General features: G+C 39.6%; 1 protein-coding gene and 1 non-coding gene across 2 annotated transcripts; one reads left to right on the forward strand and one right to left on the reverse strand.

Annotated features, from left to right (window-relative positions):
• Positions 1 to 2158: 2158 nt before the first annotated feature.
• Positions 2159 to 2291, forward strand: LOC126014759 (small nucleolar RNA SNORA51). The gene has a single exon (XR_007497756.1). It is a non-coding gene; the product is annotated as a small nucleolar RNA SNORA51 (small nucleolar RNA).
• Positions 2292 to 14593: 12302 nt separating this feature from the next.
• On the reverse strand, positions 14594 to 18843 carry TNFSF18 (TNF superfamily member 18). Its single transcript, XM_049777604.1, has 2 exons — positions 18693 to 18843; positions 14594 to 14940 (listed from the first exon to the last, which is right to left on the reverse strand). Exons 1-2 carry the CDS (start codon positions 18841 to 18843, stop codon positions 14594 to 14596), a joined length of 498 nt encoding a protein of 165 aa, XP_049633561.1.

The following is an 18843-nucleotide window of genomic DNA, read 5'->3' on the forward strand; positions in this document are numbered from 1 at the left end:
GAATCTATAACATGAACCTCATTATTTCATATCTCTGGTGAGTCCAGAACATTCCAGTATGTTTCCTCGAGTGCCATGGTCTCTTAAAGAATCAAACCCACCCTTTATTCTTCTATAATGTCCCCTAAGATTCATGAAAAACAAGAACACATAAAATCATACTTTCATACCTAGGATTAGAGAGACTATAGCTTACAAAGCCAAGGTTGGAATGTGTCACTTGGGTTGATGAGCAGGAAGCTAATACTTATACCATGTTTTGATATCCAGGAGTTATGTTTTCATTCTTTACTTGCCTCATCCTTCCCAGCATGAACTTCTTTTCTTTAGCAATATCATGAAATAGGGACTTCAAGACATAGGGAAGCAAACTCTGTTAGGCACTAAGCTAGCTAGTGACTTTCAAAAGGTTTCACCTATCACTATCATCCTATTATCACTGCATTGTCCCTCAGCCTTGAGTCTCCTCCACCCCTACCTACATTTACCTTGTCAACCAAGCCAGCTTCTATCTACAGGGCTCAGGTAGGAGTCATAATCTGTACTATTCATGCATGAGAAAAACATCTTTGACTGAGTTCCTTTCTGAGAAGTTTGGAAGGTAAAGTCAAGAGACACAGACATGCAAACCGCTAGAATGGGCATTTAAGAACACTGATGGAAAGGGCCTCTTCTCTCAGGGAGAGAAGTCTGATTACTCTGGAAGACTGGCAGCTGAAGAGGAGAATGGTGGAAACTAACCACATGCACCAAATATATATAAAGGAAACACAGAAAAAGGTGGTACTGGTCCCTTTAGAAATAGTCATACAAATGTCCTGGGAACTGTCTCAGTATTTACACATCAGGTTTCTAGAGAAGAATAGCCAATTATCAGCCTGGCCCTGTCTACTTCCCAGAGATTCTGAGGGATTGGGAGAATTGTTTTAAAAGAATCCTGTCTGGTGGTAGAAAGATAGTATGGGGATGACAGCTCTTGCCTTGCACATGACCATTCTTTTTTTTTTTTTAATTTAAACACCTTGATTACATACATGATTGTGTTTGGGTTTCAGTCATGTAAAGAACACCACCCATCACCAGTGCAACATTCCCATCACCAATGTCCCAAGTCTCCCTCCTCCCCACCCAACCCCCGCCTATACTCTAAACAGGCTCTCCATTTCCCTCATACATTCTCATTATTAGAACAGTTCAATATGTAGTTATTTCTCTAACTAAACTCATCACTCTTGTGGTGAGCTGAGGTGAGCTGGAACTTCCAGCTCTTTTCTCTTTTGTGTCTGAAAATTATTATTGCAAGAATGGCTTTCATTTTTCTTAAAATCCATAGATGAGTGAGACCATTCTGCATTTTTCTCTCTCTCTCTGACTTATTTCACTCAGCATAATAGATTCCGTGTACATCCATGTATAGGAAAATTTCATTACTTCATCTCTCTTGACAGCTGCATAATATTCCATTGTGTATATGTCCAATTCTTGAATTGACAGTTCTGTCTGGCAGTAAGCTTCAATTTTATCTTTATCAGAGACTATCTTGGCACCTTCACTGTCCCTTATCAATCAATCTTATTTTCTAGCTCTCTCCTCGTGGGCCACCAGCAGATTGTGGTGGGAATCTAGCTATTTCCCAAAGGCCAGCAGAAAGCCGTGGATGCCATAAGCACCCAACAGCATCCTTGAACTTTACCAATTAATCCATGAATATGAGGGAAGGAAGGAAAGCATTCACTGAATCATTTAGCCCAACCACTTTGTGGATTCTATACAAAAAGAAATACAAGATTTTTTTTTGCTAGGTAAGTATCATTCTAAGTGAGGAAAAGGGGAAAAAAGAAATCCATCTGTGCTATAGTTTTCTTCTCCCACTCCCCAGGGGTTATTCCTGGCTATGCACATGACCATTCTTAATTCCATCTCTGGAACTGCAAATGATTCCCTGAGCACCGCTAAGAAAGATCTATGAACATAGAATCAGGAGTAAGCCTGATTAAGTAAGAACTTCTAGGTGTGAACTCCAAACCAAGTCTATATAAAGGATTCCATAATTTTGATTAATAATGACTATAACTATATTGGTCATGGGAATGTTGCACTGGTGAAGGATTTTATATATATATATTAAAAAATTAAAAAAAAAGAAAAGACAAGACAAGGCCTCCCAATTCTTATCACAGGCTGTGTTCTTTACACTGACTGTATAGAAAGAGGAGGTATAGTAAATGCACCCCATATACACCTCAATACAGCCCCTTTGCCTGGTCTGTATTGTGAATTGGGGGGCAAAAGAAAAAAATAATGACTATAACAAATGAAAACAAAGCATGAAACCTCATGCAAAAAATGTAGTAGTTTTATTAGTTAAATCATTAAATCTGGTGGGAAATTCAAAATTATTTCTCCAGTCATTCTACAAAGATTAAACAAGATTTTAATATACTATTTGAATTCATTTAGCAATCAAAATGACGAATATGTGATATGCAAATAGACTGATCAACTAGTGACTAGAAGTTTTATGATAAATATCTCAGCTCTGCTTTTTGTTTTTGCTTTATTTTCTATTTCTTAAAAGCACAGTGTGCAGTGAGAGGGCAGAGGCCATGGGGTCTAGGACAAGAGAGAAGAGGCAGGGGAGAGGAGGAGAGCTAGTGACAAGAGCAGAGAGTTCCAGTCAAGGTATGAAATCCTTCCCTGAACTCTAACCTCCTTCCCGTGCACAGAGAATGTTGTTCCAGGGCAGAGTAAGCCATATTCTGTTTTTATCATTTTATTGGAATGTGGGAGGGATCCCAGAATGCTTACATCCTCACTCTCTTTGTGTGTGTGTGTGTGTGTGTGTGTGTGTGTGTGTGTGTGTGTGTGTGTGTGTGTGGTTTTTGGGTCACACCTGGCAGTGCTCAGGGGTTATTTCTGGCTCCAGGCTCAGAAATTGCTCCTGGCAGGCACAGGGGACCATATGGGGCGCCGGGATTTGAACCGATGACCTCCTGCATGAAAGGCAAACGCCTTACCTCCATGCTATCTCTCCGGCCCCTACATCCTCACTCACCCATTCACCCCCATATTGCTCTCCAGCATCCTGAAGAAGGATGTGAGCAGCCATATTATTTACAGGAACTAGGGTTCACACATATTGTCCCACTGACTTCCAGTCACATGCAGGAGTTTGCTTTTACTAGATGAACTTTCACCTGTTTTTTCTTCTGTTTCAAGATAATAGCCAGTGTTCAGGCTTTGGGGCTTGAGGTTTAAGTTTGAGCATAGTTCCATGCAAGTGACAAAGGAAAAATTGTCTTCCAGTATTTACTCCTCTCAAAAAAGTCAAGTTCTGACCTCTGGGTTCTGAAATAATTAAGATATATTTTTGTTTGTTTGTTTGTTTGTTTTTATGTTTCTCCACCAATGAGACTATTTGGCATGTGCACCCACAGACATCTTAGCCCCAGAGCTTTACAGACTAGCCAGTGCCTATTGAATGTTAGTGGACTGCAAATGGAGGGGAAAGTCTCCAGTTTTTTAGCCATTTTTCTGGTTTTTTTCAAAACCAAAAAGTGTGAATAAATGAATGCCTGTTTGTTTCACCCACCCCAGTGCCATTAAATTGCAACATTCACTTGTTTAAGTTTTATCCAACTGATGCAAGATCTTTTGTTTTGTTTTGTTTTGTTTTTTGGGCCATACCTGGTGACACTCAGGGGTTACTTTTAGCTGAGCTCAGAAATTGCTCCTGGCTCAGGGGACCATATGGGATACTGAGGATTAAACATACGTCCGTCCTAGTTCAGTCACGTGCAAGGCAAATGTCCTACTGCACTGTCACTGCTCCGGCCCATAAGCAAGGTGTTTATCAGATAATGGTAACTTTGGAGAAGAGCAGACATGATTTGAAAATCCAGGTATTGAAAAAATGGTAGCTGGTGATGCCTCCTACTGAAGAATTCATGTGCCTTGGGGTAAATGAAAGTTTAATAAAGAAAATGTGTGCCAAGAACCAAGCACAAAGGACTATCACAGTCCCAGAGTGCCTCCGTTTGACTCAGTGGCAGTCCAGCCTCCAGGGAAGAGGCCCCGTTCTTCTCTCTCAATACAGAATCAAACAAAATTTTTTCCCAGAAGTTCTTGTGTGCTGGAGTCTCTCTCCAGTCCCCTGCCCTGAGCCCAAATTCACTCTGTAAAGAGAAAATCCTGTGCATTCTTAGAACAAAGGGAATTAAGGAGAGGAAAATAAGACACAATTTGAGTTTATTAAGAACATGTTTTATAAGTTGCCAAGAAACTATAGATTCTTCTTTTTTTTTTTTTTTTGGCTTACCTTAAATTCAATTAATGCAAGAGATTGCACATAATTTCCTCTGAGATTATAATAAAATATGTTGATTTTTTGTTCAAGAAGTTTAGTGGCATAAATAATTGCTGGCCAAACCTATTTTTATGTCTCAAAAAATTGGCAGTTTTATTGGTTAAATCATTAGATCTGTTGGGAAATTCAAAATTATTTGGTCAGTCTTTCTACAAAGATTAAACAAGATTTTAATATGCTATTGGAATTTATTTAGCAATCAAATTAATAAATATGTGATATCCAATAGATTGATCAACTATGACTAGAAATTTTGTGATAAATATTTCAGCTCTGGTTTTTTTCTTTTTGCCTTTTCCCCGTTTCTTAAAAAAAAGTGTGTGTGTGTCACATCTAGAAGCATCAGAGGCTACTTCCAGCTCAGTACTTGGGAATGACTCCCCACTGGTGCTCAGGGGCCAGGTAGTATTAGGGATTGAACCTGAGGCTCCCACATGTAAAGCGTGTATTCCATCTGTTGGCAAAGTGTGTCTGTTAACTCTGCTATATCCTCCCTTGGCTAGACCCTTGTGAATGACATGAGGTTTCATGCTTTGTTTTCATTTGTTATGTCATTATTAATACAAATATGGAATCCTTTAGACAGACTTGGTTTGGGGTTCACATATAGAAGTTCTTAGGGCTTACTCCTGATTCTATGCTCATAGATCTTCCTTAGCGGTGCTCAGGGAATCATTTGCTGTTCCAAGATGGAACTAGGGATGGACATGTGCAAAGTAAGAATTGTCATCCTCATACTATCTCTCCAGCACCAGACAGGATTCTTTTTAAAGAATTCTCCCAATCCCTCAGTATCTCTGGAAAGTAGACAGGACTAGGCTGATATTCTTCTCTAGAAACCTGCTGTGAGAATACTGAGATGGTGCCCATGATATTTATATGACTGTTTCCAAAAGAACCAGTACTACCCTTTGCTTTATTTTCCTTTAGATATACTTTATTACTTTTGGTACTATCTCTGGAGTCTTGGGAAGGTATTCAAAAGAGCCAGACTTCACACTGATCACTAGTGAGACAGACCATCTGAGACTGCTTACCAGTTCCCCTTGGGAATGGGTGTTCCCAGGCCATTTCATGGCGTAGCCTCATGAACTGTGTTGTGTTTCCATTGACATACTTAGTTGGGCTGCCAAGTTACTGAAGCCAATGGTTTTCAACCTCTAGACCAGAGATAATCAACACAAATTTACTGCTGTCCATTAAAAAGTAATTGCCACTTAGCACGAAATGGTCAGAAATTTCCTCACAGGGCCTGGGGAAATGGCTTCCGGCACATGCTGTGCATGCATGTGTCCTGAGTTTGAGTCTTTTCGTCATACTCCTCCCACCAGTACCACTGGACTTGGCCTTGTTTGAAACATGGAACCACCTTAGCTAAGGGTCATTGGAAGTGGTCCACTGAACACTGCTTAAGAACCTCCTCTAGTTTTATTTTTCCATTTTTTTTTTGGTCACACCCGGTAGTGCCCAGGGGTTATTCCTGGCTCCAGGCTCAGAAATTGCTCCTGGCTGGCACGGGGGACCATATGGGGCGCCGGGATTCGAACCGATGACCTCCTGCATGAAAGGCAAACACCTTACCTCCATGCTATCTCTCCGGCCCCTATTTTTCCTTTTTTATCATTAGATTTTAAAACAAATACTTATGCCAAAGACATTGTACAGGAAGTAAAGTGCTTGCCTTGCATGTAGCTAACCCCTGTTTTATCTCTAGCACTGCATGTACATATGCTTTAATGTACAGAAGCCTACCCCATGGAGCAGAGGCTCCCACAAAGTAGGTTGTTAGACTTCACTGGCATAAACATTAATTCAGTAGACCAGGAATAAGACTTAAAAATCACATTGGACCTGGCCCATGGTAACCCCTAAAGAGTTGTTTCCTTCCAGGACAGATGTGAGTATGTGCTAAGGTATAACTCTGGCTCAAAGAACCATAAGTGATTAGAGTTTTGATGCCTTCCCTCATAAAAATTGTACTCTTACTCTCATAATGAAAATTCCCTTTGGGACGCCTGCCCAATGGGGCCTGACTGTGAAGAATTGTGAGTGCTGCCTGTGTGTGTCTGTCTAGAGTCCTGTCCCGTGAAATCTTGGGAGGGGCCGAAAAGAGACTCCAGAAAACTTGCTCTCCCAGAGGCCCATTCTAGGGTAGAAACGCCAAAGAACTGCTCCATAATGTGAAAACCGGCTATAAGCAGTACTTTACAGAAGCCAGGTCCCCTGTTTGTGACATCAGGCTGGGAAAATCTATGAAACTATGCCTGCCCAGTGGGGCCCAACTGTGAAAAATTGTGAGTGCTGCCTGTGTGTGTCTGTCTACTGTCCTGTCATGTGAACCTCTTGGGAGTGGGCTGAAAAGAGGCTCCAGCAGAGCAAGACTGCTCTGCTTTGCTACGCGGCTATGTGCTCTTTCTAAGGAAAGAACACCATCGCAACAAGAAGAAAAAAAATCACACTAAGAACTGTGCTGGATCACTGAAGCCCAGTATTTCTCTCTAAACTGTCTTCTTTGCTGCGTGCTCGGGCCTAAGATTTGATCCTGTGTGAGGCTTCATCCACGGAGGACTCCCATCCCTTGGAAGCAAGTCGACACACCCAGAAAGGGCAGAGCCAGAGGAGTGTGGCTACCTACATCATTTAGCCAATGAATACCACCACAACATGGAGAAAAACCCACAATACAAGTGTAACAATGGTGAAACAACGCAGGCCAGCATCAGACATAGAAAATGAAGATGACAATTCTGATGACCAGATAATGACCAACCAACTAATCAAACTCTCAGATAAGCAATATGGAAGATGCTCAAAGAACTCAAAGAAACCATGGATCGAGTTGAACAGAAAACTAATAAGAACAAAGAAAATATGAAGACGGAAATCACAAAACTCCAAACTGAAATAACATGTCAACTAACAGGCCTAAAAAACTCAGTAAACAAAGTGAATGGCAAAATGGATAAGCTCTGGGACAGGGTAACAGAAGCTGAGAATAGACTTGGTGCTGTGGAAGATGAGATAAATAACAATTCCATACAGTGGGAGAGATTGGAAAAAAAAACATAAAGCAAATGAAAAGACAATGGAAAAATTAGTCAAAGAATGGGAACAGATGAAAATAGAAGTCTATGATAAGCTCAACAGAAACAACTTAAGAATCATTGGAGTCCCAGAGACTCAGGAAGAAAATTTCCAGGAAGAATCAATGGTCAAGGTAGAACATCATTAAAAAGAAACTTCCAGCGCTAAAAAAAATATATGTGATCAAATCCTGCATGCTCAAAGAGTACCAACCAAGAGACCCCAGAAAAAATACCGCAAGACACATCCTAGTCACAATGACAAATCCCACAGATAGAGACAGAATTCTGAAAACAGCAAGATCAAAAAGGGAAATTACATTCAAGGGAGCATCCTTGAGATTTACAGCAGACCTGCCACCAGAAACACTCAATGTCAGAAAGCAGTGGTGGGATATTGTGACAAGACTGAATGAAATGAATGCTTCACCTAGAATACTGTACCCAACAAAACTCACTTTCCAGTTTGACGGAAGAATACATGGTTTCACAGACAAAAAACAGCTCAGAAACTTTACAGACTCAAAACCAGTCTTAAGAGAAAAACTGAAAGACCTAATTTAAGACAAGATCACCTAAAGACACACCAAATTTCGATATAAAGATGGCATTAAATCCCAGGACAATTCTTTCTCTCAATATCAATGGACAAATGCACCAGTTAAGAGACACAGAGTGGCTAAATGGATCAAAAAACTCAATCCAACCTTCTGCTGCCTACAAGAAACGCACCTGAATAGTCAGTACAAATATAGACTCAAAATAAAAGGCTGGAGAAAAATTATCCAAGCAAACAACACCCATAAAAAAGCTGGAGTGGCCATACTAATATCAGATAATGCAAACTTTATACTCAGGAAGGTAGTAAGGGACAAAGATGGACATTTTATATTAATCAAGGGGTATGTAGAGCAGGAACAAATAATTCTCCTAAACATATATGCTCCAAATGAGGGGCCAGCAAAATATTTAATACGATTGTTGACAAATCTGAAAAATAATATCAGTAACAACACAATAATTGTGGGGGACCTCAACACGGCTTTGTCAACACTGGATAGGTCAACCAGACTAAAACCCAACAAGAATATACTAGACCTGAAAAGAGAAATGGAAGAAAGAGGCCTAGTGGATATATATAGGACACTTCATCCCCAGAAACCTGGATACACATTCTTCTCCAATGTACATGGGACATTCTCCAGGGTAGACTACATGCTGGCACATGAAACATACCTCCATAATATCAAGAGGATAGAAATTTTGCAGACTACCTTCGCTGACCACAAGGCTTTGAAATTATTTGTGAATTCCAAAGGGACACAGAAGAAAAACTTTAACACCTGAAAGTTAAATAGCCTCATACTGAATAACCAGTGGGTCCAAGATGAAATCAAGGAGGAAATCAAAAGGTTCCTGGAAACAAATGACAATAAAGACACAAACTATCAGAACTTATGGAACACAGCAAAAGCAGTACTGAGAGGAAAATTTTTAGCTTTGCAAGCACACATCAGGAAGGAAGAAGGAGCTTACCTGAGTAGCTTAATGACACAGCTCATAGAACTAGAAAGTGCTCAACAGAAGGACCCGAAAATAGGGAGACAGAAGGAAATAACAAAGCTGAGAGCAGAAATCAATGAAGTGGAAACCAAAAAACAATTCAAAAGATCAACGAAAGCAGAAGTTGGTTCTTTGAAAAAATAAACAAGATTGATAGACCAACGGCAAAACTAACAAAGAAAGAGAGAGAAAGAAACTTGATAACTCATATTAGGAATGAAAAAGGAGAGATCACTACTGATATGGCAGAGATTCAAAGGGTAATCAGAAACTTCTTTGAGAAACTCTACGTCACTAAAAATGAGAACCTGGAAGAAATGGATAAATTCTTGGACTCTTATAATCTTCCACGTTTGAAGGAAGTGGATGTAGCATATCTAAACACCCCCATCACTACTGATGAAATTAAAACGGTAATCAAATATCTGCCCCAAAACAAAAGCCCAGGCCCAGATGGATTCACTAATGAATTCTTTCAAACTTTCCAAGAAGAACTACTACCAATCCTGGCAAGACTCTTTGATGAAATTGAACAAACGGAAACACTTCCAAATAGCTTTTATGAAGCCAACATTACCTTGATACCTAAACCAGACAGAGATGCTACCAAAAAAGAAAATTACAGACCAATATCGCTGATGAATGCAGATGCAAAGATCCTCAACAAAATCCTGGCAAATAGGATTCAATGCCTCATTAAGAAGATCATCCACTACGATCAAGTAGGTTTCATCCCAGGAATGCAAGGATGGTTTAACATCCGTAAATCTATCAACATAATGCACAACATCAACAACAAGAAAAATAAAAATCACATGATCATATCAATAGATGCAGAGAAAGCATTTGATAAGGTCCAACACCCATTCTTGATCAAAACTCTCAGCAAGATGGGAATGGAAGGAACCTTTCTCAATATAGTTAAGGCCATCTACCACAAGCCAGTGGCAAATATTATCCTCAATGGAGAAAAACTAAAAGCCTTCCCTCTAAATTCTGGCACAAGACAAGGCTGTCCTCTCTCACCACTCCTATTCAACATAGCAGTGGAAGTACTCGCAATAGCGATTAGGCAAGAAAAAGTTATCAAGGTAATCCAGATAGGAAAGGAAGAAGTTAAGCTCTCACTGTTTGCAGATGACATGATACTTCACTTAGAAAACCCTAAAGACTCTACCAAAAAGCTTTTAGAAACAATAGATTCATATAGCAAGGTGGCAGGCTACAAAATTAACACACAAAAATCAATGGCCTTTCTATACACCAATAGTAATAAGGAAGTAATGGACATTAAAAAAAAAAAACATTCACAATAGTGCCACACAAACTCAAATATCTTGGAATCAACTGGACTAAAAATGTGAAGGACAAAGAAAACTATAAAACTCTGCTCCAAGAAATAAGAGAGGACACGTGGAAATGGAAACACATACCTTGCTCATGGATTGGCAGGATTAACATCATCAAAATGTCAATACTCCCCAAGGCATTATACAGATTTAATGAGATCCCTCTAAAGATACCCATGATATTCTTCAAAGAAGTGGATCAGGCACTTTTGAAATTCGTTAGGAACAATAAACACCCTAGAATATCTAAAGCAATCATTGGGAAAAAGAATATGGGAGGAATTACTTTCCCCAACTTTAAACTTTATTACAAAGCAATAGTTATCAAAACAGCATGGTATTGGAATAAGGACAGGCCCTCAAATCAGTGGAATAGACTTGAATACTCAGAAAATGTTCCCCAGACATACAATCACTTAATTTTTAATAAAGGAGCAAGAAATCCTTAATGGAGCAAAGAAGGCCTCTTCAACAAGTGGTGTTGGCACAACTGGCTAGCCACTTGCAAAAAAATTGAACTTAGACCCCCAGCTAACATCATATACGATGGTAAAATCCAAATGGATTAAAGACCTCGATATCAGACCAAAACCATAAGATATATAGGACAACATATAGGCAAAACACTCCAGAACATTGAGACTACAGGCATATTCAAGGAGGAAACTGCACTCTCCAAGCAAGTGAAAGCAGAGATTAACAGATGGGAATATATTAAGCTGAGAAGCTTCTGCACCTCAAAGGAAATAGTGCTGAGGATACAAGAGCCACCCACTGAGTGAGAGAAACTGTTCACCAATACCCATCAGATAAGGGGCTAATCTACAAAATATACAAGGCACTGACAAATTTACAAGAAAAAAACATCTAATCCCATCAAAAAATGAGGAGAAGAAATGAACAGACAATTTGACAAAGAAGAAATACAAATGGCCAAAAGACACATGAAAAAATGCTCCACATCACTAATCATCAGGGAGATGCAAATCAAAACAACGATGAGGTACCACTTCACACCACAGAGAATGGCACACATCACAAAGAATGAGATAAACAGTGCTGGCAGGAATGTGGAGAGAAAGGAACTCTTATCCACTGCTGGTGGGAATGCCATCTAGTTCAACATTTATGGAAAGCGATATGGAGATTCCTCTAAAAACTGGAAATCGAGCTCCCATACAACCCAGCTATACCACTCCTAAGAATATACCCTAGGAACACAAAAATGCAATACATAAACCCCTTCCTTACACCTATATTCATTGCAGCACTATTTACCATAGCAAGACTCTGGAAACAACCAAGATGCCCTTCAACAGACGAATGGCTAAAGAAATAGTGGTACATATACACAATGGAATATTATGCAGCTGTCAGAAGAGATGAAGTCATGAAATTTTCCTATACATGGATGTACACGAAATCTATTATGCTGAGTGAAATAAGTCAGAGACAAACAGACAGACAGAGAGAGATAGAGCGAGAGAGAGAGAGAGAGAGAAACGCAGAATGGTCTCACTGATCTATGGGTTTTAAGAAAAATGAAAGACATTCTTGCAATAATAATTTTCAGACACAAAATAGAAGAGAGCTGGAAGTTACAGCTCACCTCAGGAAGCTCACCACAAAGAGTGATGAATTTAGTTAGAGAAATAACTACATTTTGAACTGTCCTAATAATGAGAATGTATGAGGGAAATGAAAAGCCTGTCTAGAGTACAGGTAGGGGTCGGGTGGGGAGTAGGGAGATTTGGGACATTGGTGATGGGAATGTTGCACTGGTGATGGGTGGTGTTCTTTACATGACTGAAACCCAAACATAATCATGTATGTAATCAAGGTGTTTAAATAAAATATAAAAAAATTAAAAAAAAAAGAAAATTTCCTTTGGGATTGAAGCATACCAAGACTAGATTGTCATCAAATGCACAATTGTACATCACCAAGAATCAGTCTGCTCCACTAACTGCAAGAATGGGGTCATTCTTCAGTTAATCACCCGCTTCAGTTCAAGACCTCAGGAATGCCACCCTCTAGGGTAGCTTCAGTGAAGCAAAATAAGCATGGAAAAATTAGTGATAGCATTGAGGGTGAGGTGGAGAGCGATCAAACCAAGGAGGTCCGTGGTAATTCGATGGCTTAATGTACCCATCAGAAATGGGACTGTCTCATCTAAAGCTAACTGACCCTAATAATAACTATCAGGGTTTGTGTGAGCAAGTGTTGGCTTTATGTCTCTTCTTCTCTGGGGTCTAAATAAATAACTCACTTTGCCACCAACATCCATTATATTATAGGTTAAAAATGGTAACATCTTATTGAAGAAATATGGAAACATGGCTGGAGAGAGTGTACAGTGGTTACAGCTTTTGGTGCTGCTAACCCCAGTCGAAATTCCGACACTGTGTATATTCCTCCAAGCAGTGTCAGGAGTGAACTCTGAGCACCACCAGGTGTGGCCCAATTCACCCACCCACATTAAAAAAATAAGGAAATAAACAGTACATATTGTCACAAAGACTGAAATTCCATTATCTGAAACATGTAAAGAAAATTTGCCAGTAGCCTTTTTTCTGACTGAAACTGCAGACTTGCAGTGCCCTGAAAAGTCCCTCTCATATGCCTTGCTTGCTAATATTTTTCACCTGGCCTGCCTTAATTTCCCCAGGAAAGTGACACAAGTGGAGGGAAAAATGGAAATTTTTATTATGTTTGCCAATTTCCCTGGTATAAAATGTTCCCATCATGAAAGTTTCAGAATGGCTAATATAGCAACAAGATTAGAAAAATTCCTAATAGTTGAACCATCAGACCTCAAGAAATTCTGGAACACAACTGCTAAGAACAAAGGACAATATCATCAACTTGCCATAAATATATGTGATCCAACTTTAATTTCCTGAGAAGATATATAAATACAAGAGGAATGTGATATTCAGTGCAATCATCCTACAGCAACTCAGATTACAAAATAATAAACATAGTGTAAGCTTAACCTGTTCCTGAGCAATTTTTGTTGTACACAATACATATATTTTTAAATTAGCTTTTATAGGTTACTATTAGTTAATAAAATGTACTTTAAACGAATAACCACACATATATTAAGTTGGGTTAACATGAATCACATGACATAATTCTCAACAATAGACAAGCAGCCGATTAACAGAGTCCAAATCTTCACAGGCTGTCAAAATGCTACTCATTGTTTCTAGGATTTCACACATTGACAAAGATGCTTCTTCCAAGTGAAGAATGGGGAGATGCTCCCTTACTCCTGGCAGGGAAAAGAACAAACTTGGCAGTGGAATTTCCCTCTCAGCCCCGTGGGCTACTGGAATTCATGTCCTGACACCTGAACATGCTCTGACGAAATATGTGGTCATGGAAACACCAACTCCAGAACTGATGTTTTCACAACTAGTTCTCTAGGTGAACGCAGGTTAAACTTTGCTCCTTCTGCCTCTGTATTCTCATTACTAAAATGCACCCCTTGACTTCATAGTGTTGTCATGTAATAAACCAGTCAATATAAACCAGTCAATACAGATTAAGAAACTATTTCATGACCTAATCTAGCACTGCTGATTCTAATTTTAGGGCCTAAATCTTAGAATTCTTAATGATTATTCTCTTTTTACTAATGAGAATGTATACATACACATTCAAGTTATAACATCCTATGGAAAGGTGCAAAGGACCTCATTGTACAGCAACTTTTGTAAAGCACCTTGAGTATGATAAAATTAAAGAAAATTCCATTTTTATCCACTGATGACTGTTGCAAGCAGTTTTTGAGAATGTTCTCTAGACTCCAAGATATATTACATCTAAAGTGGAGATGTTGGCAGATCTGTTTGTTTGAGGGTCTCAAAATGCAAGAATAAACAAAAATAATCCAGAATATCTCCTAAGGTTCCCATAGGACTAGGACTTCATTTTTATCTCCAAGTATTAGTGGATTAGAAAAAGAGCCTTTGAAGGAACTTCTCTGTCCTCCTGCAACTCATATACATTTATTCATGGAATTGCAGAGTATCTTTGCCTAACCATTGTCAGAAGGAATTTCCTCTTTGACCCTTCCTCTCTCTTATAGATAATAAGCATGAGAGATAAAAATCCCCATGCAAAGGAATTCACCTGCTGGACAAAGTGTTGAAATTTGCTTCCTCCCACCCACCCACCAGCTTCTCCACTTATGTAGAGGTAGGTGAGGAGAAGCAATAATTTCTCTAGGAGTTGAATTTGAGATAATCTATTAAAACGATGCCCAAGAAGGTGTTATTCTTTAGAACTTGATGTTCTGAGTTAAATATCAAGTTTATGGTATCTTCAGCATGCAACTCAAAAAACTTCCCTACATATTCAGTTTTATATTTGTCTTTAATCACTTGTATGATGTCTTGATTTTTTAGTAGCCGCACTTCATAGCGAGCCAAGCTCTGGTAGGTTTCATCAGGAGCCACTTGAGCATAAACTAAATACAAGCCATCCTGAAGTATTCTTAGCTTCCAGTCAGCTGTATAATTCACGCAAGGAGATTGGCTAGGTGACATTTTCCATTTGGAGGGTAATGGACCTGTAGGAAATTAATAAGAGAGGGTGAAAAACATAAAACCATACTTGTTATTTCCTGAGTTCATCTTCCTGATTATAATTCCCTCCCACTTATAGGATGGTTGTTTACCTGATTGATATTTTTCCTTTCCAATAACAGTTATATTTAAAGTCTCTATTTTTGGGGGGGGGTCATACCTGGCAGAGCTCAGGGGTTGCTTCTGGCTCTATGCTCAGAAATCGCTCCTGGCAGGCTCAGGGGACCACCTGGGATGCTGGTATTTGAACCACCGACCTTCTGCATTCAAGGCAAACGCCCTACCTCCATGATATCTCTCGGGCCCCAAAAGTCTCTATTCTTTGTATTAGAAAGCTGTCATGTCCTAATCAAATATCTTGCTTAAGGAGCTCAAAGAAAATGAACCTGAACTAGAGCAGTGGGTTAATTTGGGAGTACTTTCTCTCATGTAAATAAGTGTCTGGGAAAGATAGAGAGGAAGGAGAAGGGAGAAGAATCTCCCCAGGACTTGGGGTGACTAGCAGCTTGAGTGTGATGTGTATACATGCTTTCTTTGTGCAAATGCTTCTTACTGCTTGATCAATGAGAGCTCCAGAAATCATATCTTTACAGCAATAAAGTACTTTTCTGCATCTCTTTCCCTTTGCTTCTGTTTCCATTGTAAATGTGGTCCCAACTAGTATGTCACTATAGAAGCTGTTCGTGTGTTTTTTATCTCTTGGACTACTACTTGTCTCTTTTATTTCTGGCTCTATTTATGACTTCTAAGAAAGGCCCTGTTACTTTAAATGTGCTCCTGACAGATGTATCTATGTTTCTGGAATAAGTGAGTTGTCTCTAAATTATGGTTTTCTTTTTTGTGGATATATCATATGCATTTTGAATGATATCATCTTTTTTTTTTTTTTTTTTTTTTTTGGTTTTTGGGCCACACCCGTTTGACGCTCAGGGGTTACTCCTGGCTATGTGCTCAGAAATCGCCCCTGGCTTGGGGGAACCATATGGGACGCCGGGGGATCGAACCGCTGTCCGTTCCTTGGCTAGCGCTTGTAAGGCAGGCACCTTACCTCCAGCGCCACCGCCCGGCCCCAATGATATCATCTTTTAAAGTTGATTTTGAATTACTGAGCTGTTGTTTATCCATGAAGCTCTTTATTGTTCCTTCAAATCTGAATGAGATTCTGGCTGAATAAAGTATGATCCTTGGTGAGGTGTTAATTTTGTTAAATTTTTTTAGTATATGCCACTACTGCTTTCAGTCCTGAAAGGTTTCCTTTAGAAAATCTGCTGTATATTATTTCATTCTTTGAGCTTGCTACTTCCAGTATTCTGTCTCCATGGTTTTCATCATTCACATTAAGATGTGTCTTGAAGTATTTTTATTTGTATCTTTTTTAGCTGGTACCTTTCAGACATTCAGTATGTGGGTACATGAGCTCTCCAGCAATATTTTTGACTGTTGCTTCTTCATAGGGATTATCTTCCTGGTCTTCTGGGATACTAATGATTCTTACATTATTTCTCTTCAATTCATCCCAAAGGTGTCTTATCAGATGCTTATTTAAGTCTCTCTCCTTTTTTTTAATCTTCTATTGTCTGGAAGTGTTATGTAGCTCATCTTTGAGCTCATTTATTCTGTCCTCAGCAACTGTTACTCTACTGGTGAGGTCTTCCAGTGAGTTTTTCATTTTACCTACCAAGTATTTCAGTTCTGTTATTTGTTTGAAGTTTTCTCATTTTGCTCTCATGTCTTCTTGAGTCTTGTTGGTTGTTCTTTTCATGGTTTTTTGAGTCCTTGAATATCCTCAATGTTTCCTCATGAAAGTCCTTATCAGAGAGCTGGATAAAGTAGTTGGGACTTCAAGAGCTATCTTAACTCATTAAGCCTGGTGGGGTTCTGCATTGCTTTCCCATTGGGACCTTTGCAGTATAGAGGTGTTTATTATGTATTGTGGTGTAGATCATTGGTTGGAAAAAATTACATGACAATGAAGCAATACAGCCATGATCTTCTCAGGGCACATTGACCTGGGTGCAAAAATGGTACCTCAAAGTCACCAAGAGAATCCAACTGCTGTTTCATCTGTCTGCCTCAGACAGTCTGTGTTGAAGAGCATCCTCTTAGAACAGCACTAACCTAGTCCTTCTAAAATTACTGGACATGAGGCATAAAGGATGTCTTGACTGTTCAGTCATATCTATCTTTGTGGATTGCTGTTCCTCAAGGATAAGGACTGGATCAGATACTAGTCCTTTATTTTTGTAGATCAGCATAGAAATTTACATATTTTCCAAAAGTTAATTACTTTGGACAGTAGTGTGATCTGAGTCTCCAAGAATGCTTTTACCATCCAGATACTTAGCTGATCTGCCCTATGATTTTTCCATACAAAAAAAAAAGGAAAAATATTTACTCAATAATGAGAAATGTTGGTATTCTGGAAGAGATAGCACACTGACTTCTGTTCTTGATTTCAATTAAATGACTGACAAGAGACTTTGGGTATAGATCCTGAAGGGGAATGAAAGGGAGAAAATAGAATAAGTATACACCTGTGTTTCCAGTGAGGTTTGCAATTTTCTTTACTGTTTCTTGCTGTTCCACTGTACTAGGCAGAAGGAAATCTATTTCCTATTTAACCTATGATGGGGTCTTTTTCCAACCACCTTAGCATCATGTAGATCTTCAGTTTTTGCTATAGCTGGGAGAAATGTCAAACATATTTGAGTTCTACTCCATTCATGGGAAAATCAGCTAGAGACAAACACAAAGAGGACCCCCATTTCCTATAAGTGAGGAAAATTTGCCAGGTGTGGGGCTGAAGAGATAGCATGGAGGTAAGGCGTTTGCCTTTCATGCAGAAGGACAGTGGTTTGAATCCCGGCATCCCATATGGTCCCCTATGCCTGCCAGGGGCGATTTCTGAGCATAGAGCCAGGAGTAACCCCTGAGGGCTGCCAGGTGTGACCCAAAAATTAAAAAGAAAAAAAAGGAATAAAAAGAAAACTTGCCCAGTTGGGCCTTGCACAATCACCCAGCTGTAGTGAACTCCACAAATTTTGTGCTCTGCTGAAAATATAAACAACCTCCAATGTATTTCTTTTCAAGTTTGCAAGCTTTCTCAGGAATGCTGGTACCCACTCTCAGTGTAGAAGTCAATGTACTTTGAGGAAGTACCAGGAGGAAAATGGAGTAGAACAAGTTCCCAATCCAACTCCTGTTTCATCTGTCCACTAGGAAACAGAGATGCCACCCCACAGGTGAACGATGAGAAGTTCAACTCTAGCCCAAAAGTGGGTGTCGAAATCTGATACTTGCTGTATTTATTCAAAGTATTTCCCTGGTTCTCCAGTTCCCAGGCCTATAAGGATGATTCATCATCTTGCCCAGGGACATCATTTTGAATGTAAGTTTTACCAGGACACAGATTTAGAAGTGGGGTTTACCCTGCAACTTCAGCTCCCAGACAACAGCATTGAATGAGCAGATATACAACATAGCTAAATAATCAGTAAAAGGAAGGCTCCAAGGGACTGGAGAAATAGTATGTCAAGGAGTGCACTTGCCTTGCACACAGCAGATATAGTTTTAATCCCCATATGGTTCCTGAGCACTGCCAGGAGTAACCCCTGTGCCTAAGCATTGCCAAGTTTGATGCAGAAACAAAACAAAGAGAACAAGAAGACTCCCGGCTGCCTCTGGGACTTGTCTTCTTGCACCAAATACTCGAAAAACAAAAAGAACAGGTACTCACCAAACTTAGCTATGCAGGGCTCACTGGCTGTCTGTAGGGGAAGAAAGGAAACTGTCAGGATGGTGGTGGCACTGTTGTACCTCCTGGCTCCTAAGGTCCTCCTCCCACCAGGTCTCCACTTTCTGGCTGTCCTTTGGGGTCTTCCTGTCAT

This window comes from Suncus etruscus, chromosome 7 (assembly GCF_024139225.1).
Source record: "Suncus etruscus isolate mSunEtr1 chromosome 7, mSunEtr1.pri.cur, whole genome shotgun sequence".
NCBI lineage: Eukaryota > Metazoa > Chordata > Mammalia > Eulipotyphla > Soricidae > Suncus > Suncus etruscus.